This window comes from Eurypyga helias, unplaced genomic scaffold (assembly GCF_000690775.1).
Source record: "Eurypyga helias isolate BGI_N326 unplaced genomic scaffold, ASM69077v1 Scaffold13486, whole genome shotgun sequence".
NCBI classification, from domain to species: domain Eukaryota; kingdom Metazoa; phylum Chordata; class Aves; order Eurypygiformes; family Eurypygidae; genus Eurypyga; species Eurypyga helias.
In genome coordinates, this window is record NW_010257285.1 from 1 (window position 1) to 9960 (window position 9960).

A 9960-nucleotide genomic window follows, 5' to 3' on the forward strand; every position below is an offset into this window, starting at 1 on the left:
GTTCCCTGTGGGCGAGCCGGTGGCACCGGCCTGCTCTGAGGGCTCTGCCTTCCTCGCCTCAGAGCTCTCTGAGGAGACACGGCCGCGGGGGGCGCCGGCGTGATGACTTGTTGAGCGATTTAAGTTACTTTTATTAATTGATTTTAAATGATGTCATTTGCATGATGATACTTAGCAGATGCGAATGGGCGAATGCCGATCTGACAGGCAAACCGTTTTTCCCCGTGGGGAGGAACTGTCGTGAGGGTATCGGTTAGGGCCCAACTCTGCAGGTCCCGGTGCAGAGGAGGAGGAGGAGCCTAGGAGAGAGGCCGGGGTCACGCTGTTCATATCCGGGCAGGCAGAGCTCTCATGAGATGTATGCTAATCCCAAAATGGCGGCTAAGAAACAGGCCCGAGTTTGCAGCCTCCCCTCGTGCTCCACCAGCAGCCTGTGTCTCCCTTCAGTACTTGGCTCTGTTCCTTACGGACTTTGTTTTGCCACGCTGGAAACTTTCTCCAGTGGAAGCACCAGGGACTGGTGTCGCAGGTTTCTGTAGAAGCGTGTGAGACCCCGTTTATGGGCCTGTTGGTTGCTCGGCCGGCCCTCGCAGGGGAAGGAGTTAGACAGGGTGTGCTGTGCTCTATGTAAGATGATAAAGACCTGAGACTAAAATGTAAAATAATTGTTTAATTTCAGTAGTTTAGAAGGCATGTGTAACTGAGAAATACCTCTAATGTTTGCATGTATCCTTCCCCGTTGTGAATTCTGGGTGAAGGCAGAGAAGGACTGAGAAGCACTTAAAAGAAACAAGCTTTACGAAGTGTCTCCATCCCAACGTGCTTTTTCTCTGCTTTTAGTTCATGTTTGCCATAAAACTAGGTTTGGTGAATGTCCGGAGCAGGGTGTATTATCCATCTTGCCTCTGTGGCTAAAAGAGGTACCCTGATCCAAGAAACCATCTTCCTGTTTTCCTTTATGTCTTACGCTTCTTGGTTGTAAAGATTCTCAGGTTTTCTTATAGTTTCTGTGCTCAGTCAACAGGGATTCTCATGAATCGGCAAAGAAATGCTTCAGTGGTAAGAGGATGGAAACTTTGCCCAAGAGTGTACAAAAATAGGATTGATTAGTCTCTGAGGATGCTTTTACTCCACTGAAATCACACGAGCAAGAACAGCAAATTCTTCTAAGAGCCTTCTGTGAGCTCTTGGGATTTTCTTTTTTTTTTTTTTTAAGAAAAATTAATTCATTTTTCTTAAATTCCTATAATCTGTATAATTCCTAGCTCCTATACTAGCATGCAGTAGGTAAAATATGATGGTCAGTTGAAGGTATTTTTTTTAAGCAGTGACATACTTTTCTATACTGCAGAGTATCTCAAACTTAACTTGTATTAAGGTGAGAAACTGATATTGAAACATATAATAAAAAGAGAAAGAGAATTTGCTGCATGCGGGTAGACAAAAGCAGGAAAGAAGCTGATGTGCTGGGAAGGGTGTGTGACGATGTGCACTTGGTTGCAGGGGGTGTGGTGATTGCAGGCAAAGCCATTTAAGTGAAGATTCCCAGCTGGAGTATCTCAGTGCAGACGAGCAGGATTTTGGTGATAGACACAGCTCAAGCGAGTCTTCTGGGCAAACGAAACCGTAGGAATCAAAACCTTAAAGCTGATGGATCCCGTTCGTGAAGTTCCAGGGGGTGGAGGCACAGAGGAACAGAACCTCGTTGGCGTGTCAGAAGATTGTTCTGGCTCTGAGCGTGGTATAGGTGACCAAACCTGCCCCAAAGCAGCTATTCCAGAGCTTCTCCACCTGCTTCAGGACTCTCCGTCTCTGCCAGATTGCAACAGCATGACTTGTGATGAGGAGGAAGAGCAAACGGAGTATCACAGCGTTGTTTGTGGAAGTATACTTGAAAGTCATTCTTGTGGGAGTAAAGAAAGGGTGTGTCTAAATCTGCTTGTATGTGCCAGTTCAGAAGACGGAGAGGTGAAGGACCTCTCGCTGATTGACGGCACGCTGCCACAGACGGCTACAGGCGAAGTGCCTGAAAACGGTGACAGACACACCCACAGCCTCTCAGCAAAGCAAGGCAAACGGTTACTGTCACCGCAGCAAAGGGCCCCTGCGGTAGCCGCGCCACTCTGCAAACTTGCAGGGGACTCCGATTTCTACAGCTGTGAGGAATCCAGTGTGTGCGCACGAGGTACCGGCTGGGTTTACCACGCTGCCAAGGATGCTGAAACCCTGTTTCCAGCCTCATCAGTTTGTGCTAGCGAGAATCCCTTTTTTAAGGTGGAAGCTGCAGATAAGTCATCCCGTGGAGGTACCGGCTGTCTGAACTCAGAGTTGGAGCATCATGAAAACTTGAAAACCGTGACCAGTAACTCTATGGTTAACCAGGCTGTTGATGCGGGCTCTGATTTTAGAGCTTGCTTTACAACAAGCAGGAGCACTGGTGTTCAGGTTCATCTCTCGTCCAGGGCTATGAATACAGAGATAACGATGATGAACAAATCTCGGCCCGTGGGATGGCACCACCAGACCTGTGCAGACATTGCTTGCAATACAGACTGGTCGTGTGGAGCTGGTAATAGAGAGGAAATTGGGTCACAGCTTACTGACATGCTGCAAAACCACTCGGATGGCAGTGCTGCAACAGCTGAAAGAAGTTCACAAATTCAGGTAATTAACTTAAAAACAGTTGTGTGTATCAAAATTGCTTGGTGGATGTTTTTAAGTTGCTCACAACTTGTCTATACAAATGTTAAGCTGTAACTTTTTTTATTTAGGAACAGTGGCAATCAAAAAATGAGCATTGTAGCAGCAATTTCAAGATCAGCACTGACAGGTGGGTCACGAATTGTTCTTGGTTTGGAATTCTACATGCTGGATAACTTTTTTTTTTTCATGATTGAAAGGTTTTCCGTGACTCGGCGAAAGGGATGGTACTGGTAGATTGCTGGGCAGTGACTCCTGTGCTGGAGGGTAGGGCTGCCTTCAGAGGGACCTGGGCAAGACCTCCTGAAGTCTAGCACAGACCGAATCAGCCTTGGTCTGCACTGCAGGCTGGCCAAGAACAAGCCGAGGGGAAGTCAGCAGCGCTCCCTTATGGTGAAGAAGGGAAGCCCCACCCTGGGGCTGCATTACCGGGAGTGAAGTGTTGATTCTTCTGCTTGGTGCTCTCGTGAGGTTGCATCTGGAATGGTATCTCTAGCTTTGGGCCTGGTAGTGCAAGGAAGAGACTGGGGAAGTCCATGACAGGACCACGGAGACGACGAGGGGAGCTGGGGGAGTACCTGATGTGTGGGGAGAGCAGAGGGAACTGGGTTTGGAGAAGGGGAGGGCGGAACCTCCCTGCAGTTCTTGGCAATCTGGTGGTGGGTTGCCAAGAAGAGGGAGTTAAATTCTTTGCAGGGGCAACAGCCAGCAGTTCCAGTGAGGGGAATTCTAAGTGGGTGTAAGGAAAGGTTTCTTACAGCAAGAGCTAATTTGGAAGTTAGCCCTGCTTTGAGCAGAGGTTTGTTACGCAGACCTCCCGAGATCCTTTCCAATCTACATCATTCTATGAGTGCGTCTTACATTTGTGTAAGTCGCAAAGTTTGTTTCTGTTCTTGCAACCGCACTTTGGGATAGAAGTGGTCATGGAGTTTCCACCTCTCGGTTGAGGCTGATTATAATGTATAGCTACTGTAAGGCATCCTTACCTCCTGTGTAATAAATAGCAGGAACTGATTTTTTTTCCTTAAAATGCATCAGAAATGGCTTCTGGAGAGCGAACCTGTTTCAGAATAAACCATAATGAATGTAACATGTTGATTTGAGGCCTTCAAGATCTTGTTTACTGTTTTAAAGGCTGTTACACCTGGACAAACAAGCTGTGAAGAATTCTGTGTTAAGCTACTGTCAAGAAATGCTGCAGAGAGCGATTGAAGCAGAATTGCAGGTTCTAAACATTCATTACCAGATGTGCTATCAGCACTGCTTGAAGATCTACAAACTGGCTTTGGAGGAAGACACATGTTTTAGCAGGCATGTCCTTTTAAATGAAATTATAACTTGGTTAAAAGGCAGTAATTGCTAAATACTACTGATGTATGCTCTCCGTAGCTTGTAATAGCATTTATAGTTAGTACTGTTGTCCAAAAGTTTGCATTCTTGTAACTGCCAAGTCTTTTTATTTTCAGCAGCACTCACAGACCCAGTGAAAAACAGTTTGTTTCCAGGAACGTCCTTCTGTACAGAAGGAATAGTTTGGGAGTGGATGAGATGCATAGAGGGGGACCTGGGGAGGAGGTTGGTGAAGGAGAAAGAGAGGAGGTGAGGCAGGAATGGGGTGGCAGCTGCAGAGGCTCTAGCTGATAAAGCACGCGCTCTGTAACGAACGTGGACTTCGGCCAACTCCTGCCTCTGAAGGCTTTGCTGTGCCACACGTAGCTGTAAAACCTCACAACTGTAGGGTCTGCTCCGTGGTTTAGGAGGGGGCTCAAGAGCACTAGTAATGCTGTGAAAGGGAATACGGCTCCCAAGAGCTGCTGCGCAAAACCAGGAGTGAGCTCCTGTTCTTGTGGGATGTGGAGGGGTCTTTAAACGCTGAAAAATGATTGAGCAGCTCTGGAAGCAGTCAGATGGACGAAACGCCTGGCTAAGCTGATCTTGTTTTCTTACAATTTTAACAGATGTAATGGAAGTACTGAATTAGGTTTGTCTGTCATCTTGGTTTTGGAAGAGCTAAAAAAGAATTACAGCAATATGAGAATGAAAATAAAAACAGGCATACCTTTAAATGCACTTCCACCGCTCTCAGTTGAGTTGAAGTTGTTCCCAATCTCCTCCTCTTATGTCCCGAGCAAGGTAATTTCTTAATTGCTTTTTGCTTTTAATATAAATTGTTTTCTTCAGAAAACTGACAAATCTTTTTTTTGACAGCTGTTCAGAGAGGATCTTTCCTATGAGTAAGTAGTCCTCATTTGGGGTACTTATTAAATCTCAAAATAAGCGAGAAGTTAATTTAAAAGATGTAAAACTTAGAAATTCTATATTTCACGATGTGTCTTGTTGCTCCAAACTGTTTAGCTGACAGACTCGCATAGTTTTGGGGCGCAGTGATTTTTGTTTTCAGGAAATCTGCATACTACAACATTACAGAATAAGAACTGTGGAGTAGTATTAGTAGTAGTAGAAAAGGCTTTCAATTTATAGGTAATTTTCCTGGTTCCTTACTTTCACTACTAAAATCTTCGTGTCTAGTCTTAATGCTATGTGTGTTAAAAGTAAAAATAACAAACAAACCACCAAAAAAAACCCCAGACAAGCAGAAGAAACTCACAAAAATACTTTGCTGCCAACAAGAATATTAGGCATATAAGCAGCTGTTCTGCAAAGGTTGTCATTTGGTTATGAAGAATGATTAAAAAAGTAACTTATTTCAGCCAGGCGTATGGTACTGCATGCGCAAGGACCGCATCCAGTTACTTTAAGTGGAGATTAAAATAAATTTGGCAGTAAGTTTTTACTGCATCAGGTACACAACTGGAGATCTTGCTCAAATGTCTTGTTAGGCATTAGTAAGATTAACCAAAAATTGCACAGAGATTTTCAGATTGTTCAGGTCTCCATCAAAACATCACACAGAGAGCTGTGCCAGTACCAAGGAGAACTAACCTGACCTAAACTTAAAACACAGCTTTATATTTCAGGTTGCAGCCAATGCTTCATTAAAATGCAGGTATCCCAGAAAGTTAGGTTCTCATTTTAAACCAAGGTTTATTAAGCCCATTTTCTTTATTCTACTGTGAGCTTTTGGAAATATTTAATATTTCAAAGTATTCAGTAAAATTTGAAATGGGTGTGTTGTATTTTGTACAAAATCCTTGGGTCTGTGTTAGTTCTGTTTCAGGCACAAGAAAAGCCGACTTTGAAGCACCAAAACTGCAAGAAAGGAAAATTTCTCTCAACATGGTAGGGACTTTTTCATCACTGAGTTTCATAGATGTTAATGTTGGGAAGCGTAGTCTCCTCTTAGGTATGTGCCAACACAGTCACAGTCTTCAGGGCTCAAGCAGGGATTCTCTGCCAGCAATCGCAAATGCAGCTGATGTGACCAGAATTTTGATTGCCCTTTCAAAATAAAATAGTTCGGGCCTTCTTAAAGGTGATCAGTAGGTTGACTTTTTAAAAACTTACTTGTTTAATCAATTAATACTCTGAAGCTCAGAAAAATCAGGCGTAAAGAGGCACAAGTGCTGTGGCATAACTGAATCACGTTTGTAGGATGATCTGCAGGCCATATGTTTCACTGGCGGCCGTCAGCCAAGCGACTCTGCTTCCTCTGAGACCCTGGAAGAAGGAGATAAAGAACGGGACGTGGAACACGGTAAGCGATCTGCTGCTAGTACAAACGTTCAATTAGTTGTTGGGAATGGAAGAAGCCCTGTGTGGATGCTCAACTCCTTTCTGCGAGGGAATGCTTAACCTTAAATTGGCTCTATATTATACTTTACCTCTTGGAAAAAGATGTTGCTACTTAAATTGGACATGAAAACTAGCATGTGTCACCACTTAGTAACGTAGTACCACGTCGGGTAGGTAGCTGGAATCCCTCTTAAGTATTGAAACTTTGATATTCGTTCGTAAGACATGCCACAGTCTGAATTTTAACACACTGAATTTTATTTCAACTGTCAAGGCTGTGTGAAAAATGAAGAAGGGAATGACTGTTGGTTTGATGCTAAAGACGAATTGACAGTAGCAGAACTTTTGGTAATACCTGAAGAAACGAAAAAGCAAGGAGAAAAACAAGACACAGTTGATTTAAGAGGTGAAGCCGTGTGCTTTAAGCTGCCATAGCTAGTAATGGTGTTTGAGTGTTCTGTTCCTTCTGCAAACAGAAGTCAACTCAAAAAAGTGCTAACTGGGTTTCTCAGGTATGTTTTTGTTGACTTGCAGCAAATGCTTGTGCAGATACTCAGCTCTTTACATCCATGTTTTTCCTTGACAACTTTACCTGCAGTGGTTAAACTCAGTTTGGTACATGCCCAGCCCATCATGTAGCTGGAAGTCTTTCTCTCTTCCTCCTCTTTCCGCTGCTTCCCCATACCGACTTCTTAAGAGTTAGCTGGGAATGGGCAGCGTTGGAGACCCGGCCCCCTGTGAGGGGCATGGTTAGAGTCCTGCCACGTGGGAAGCGGAGAGCTTGTGTGCTGGGGTGTCACAGAACGCCACCCCTGCTTCCGCACCGGGACCTGTTAGTTCAGAACGGGGTTCTCTCTGGTGGTATCTCTCCTGCCTCTTCCAATGTTTTATATCTGTGTTCTGAAGTCTGCGGAGATGACGTTAGCTTGAACTGAAACAAGAATGGTAACACTTTGCTTTCTTACGCTTTTTATTAGAAGCAAAGATAATGGAGAGTGGAAATGAGTGTTCTTTTATTCGTGTTGGTGGCCTAAGTTCCTCAGTGACAGAGGTATGCCTTAGTTACATAGCAGCAGTCGTATCTTGCCTTTTTCTGGATTCTTTCCAAGTGTACTTTGCAACTAAAATACGCTTCTATTTCGCAGGGTGATTTAAGATCATGTTTCCAGGAGTATCAGGTTTCTCACATTATCTGTGTGGATTCTGGCATCTCCAGGTATATGAATATAAGTTCGACTTGTTTCAGATTTTTCTGCTGTCAAAGTGAGTCATGGGAGAGAGGAGGGAGTGGTACATTAATCTGTTTTGTTTCAGTAAATCATGTGTGCAGATAGGTTGACAGAAACGTGTCATTCTAGACAGCTTATCTTACGAGAAGTTAAGCAGTCCCATTTTCTGTTGAGTTGAATTGAGATACAGTTAATAGAAAATGAGAACCACCAGAATGAGTTCTTACTGAGTAATGTGTGTTTTACTTAGTGGTGTTGGATTTTTCTTGTCTTAGATACGCATTCCTTTGCTTTAAAGAGACTCATAAAGCAAAGTTAGCAGCAGAGGAAATGGACCAGAAAAAAATAAAAGGAAAACCAATAAGTGTTGAACTTGTAAATAACTCATCAGAGAACAGATCTATCGTTTCCCAAATACTTACAAATAAGTTTGGGCCTGAAATCGAACCTGTTGGTAACAGTCAAAGAGATAATAACGAGAAAGCGCTCGCTTCGGCCTCCAGTTCTGCGAAAGGACCTGACGCCAGCTCTGCTGCTGACACAATGCATCTCCTTCCCACACCTTCTTCAAAAACGCCTTGCTTTACGCAAGTACCTTCAGAAACAGCGTGTCCAGGTCTGAAATCGTCTGCTGAAGATTTGCTACCTCCAGTTAACCAAAAGGTAAACAATTATGACTAAGGCTCCTTGATATGGCAGATTAAGTGTAACGTGCTATGGAACAAGGAGTTTTAAGACTTAGTGTATATGTACAGTGGTGTTAGGGTAGGAAAAGATGTTACATGTCAGTAGTAAATTTCTGGCACGCTGCAGGAGAGAGAGCAGCATTCATTTGCCCCCTCATTATATGGTGAGACTCCATCTTTTTTCTTAATCCATCCTGTTCATAATCCTAAACCCGTTGGGCACCTAGCCACTTGCACTACAGTTTTCATCTTGCTTTTCTCCTCTCTTGAGTTTCCACTTCCAACACTTTCTTTTATGTGAATGTTTTGGTGTGTGTGGCTGGGTTGTTTTTTTTTTTTTACACAGGAAAGACTTTGGGATATTAGAGGAGAAATTCCTGAGTTCTAAATATAAATCTAAAGAAACATCATATGTATAAATATGTATTTTTTTTATTTGCTCAGGTTGGCCCTTGGAGGATAAGGCAAAGTTAGTAATTACTGGTGCTGCTCTCATAAACTGTATAGATATGCATATTTGGGGGAATTTAATTGTAAACATGCTAGCCCTCTGGGAAATACAAATTGGATCTAATTTAATGTTGCAGGAATGTCAGTTATGCACAAACACATGTAGTAGTTTTATTTCTAATTTACAGATCGGGTAATATGACTAGCTGGATTAGAATAATTTACTGATCTGAATCTGTCATTTTCTTTTCCATAAGAAGAATACTTATTACTAGTAAAAACATTGTACTACTTGCATGATACTCATTCGTTCTTTGCTTATTTTGATGCAATTCCAGGATACTGGAGAAAATTCCCTGCAGAAAACATCAGCTTCTTTCTCCACTAATTCTTTTGATGCCTTTGTTTCTCCTAACACATTGAACTTGAGCAGCTTTGCCAAAATAGTGAAGAAACTGCAAGAAATGCATCCAGAGGCTACCAGGTGATGCTATTTGGATTTCAATTCTGTCCTGATTTGTAATGGATCAGATATCCATGGAAACTGAGTGTATTGCATAAAAAGTGATGTAATCAGTTACTACTTCTATTAATACAGAGACAAAATTGTGGATGCTTTGCTGGAGGTGAGGAAGAACAACAAAGGTATCCTAAGCGGCTTGTCCATCAACTCTATTGTGGAAAGGACCTCTGCAGTTCTAAGGAGATCGACCCCCAATTGTGGGTGGGAGAAGCAGAGTAAATAAGTGAGTATTCTAGCCGACAGAAGTGTGTAGTAATTAAACCACTTGAATTTGCGTGGCTGTGTCTCCTGCCTAGATGAATGAGTGACAGTATGAAGCTCTGCAAGAAGTACCTGGATGAATCCACATTAACAGTAGTTTCTAAGGAATGCTGGCTGTGGTGCTGAACATCGGTGAACACAGCAGCTGACTGCCTCTGCGGACTGCCTCTACCAACTCTATGAAACTTGGTGTGGTGGTGGGGTTTTGCTACACAAATTTACTAACTTCGTGGAGAACGCCATCGTACATATTCTGGACAAAGGCGACACCTAATGGCCGGTCCTTGTGTAGCATTTCCTAAAGACATTCCAGCATAGCCTCAGTTTTGGTTTAAAAGTGGACGATTTCTGTCTTATGTATGAGATTCGGTTCTGGACTAGAAATCTAAAAGAATAAGTTTGTCAGTCTGTTAGATTT

The 9960-nt window shown here is 43.1% G+C and overlaps 1 protein-coding gene across 1 annotated transcript; it reads left to right on the top strand.

Moving 5' to 3' along the window:
* Window positions 1-1521: 1521 nt before the first annotated feature.
* RBM44 (RNA binding motif protein 44) lies at window positions 1522-9478 on the top strand (the record flags this gene model as incomplete). Its single annotated transcript, XM_010153965.1, is given in 14 exon segments — window positions 1522-1622; window positions 1625-2664; window positions 2772-2830; window positions 3835-4011; window positions 4659-4833; window positions 4909-4934; window positions 5868-5940; window positions 6253-6355; window positions 6668-6799; window positions 7371-7444; window positions 7539-7609; window positions 7898-8285; window positions 9097-9242; window positions 9357-9478. Coding segments are annotated over 14 exon segments (2687 nt in total), but the record flags the coding sequence as incomplete, so codon positions are not given.
* Between the last annotated feature and the right edge of the window lie 482 nt (window positions 9479-9960).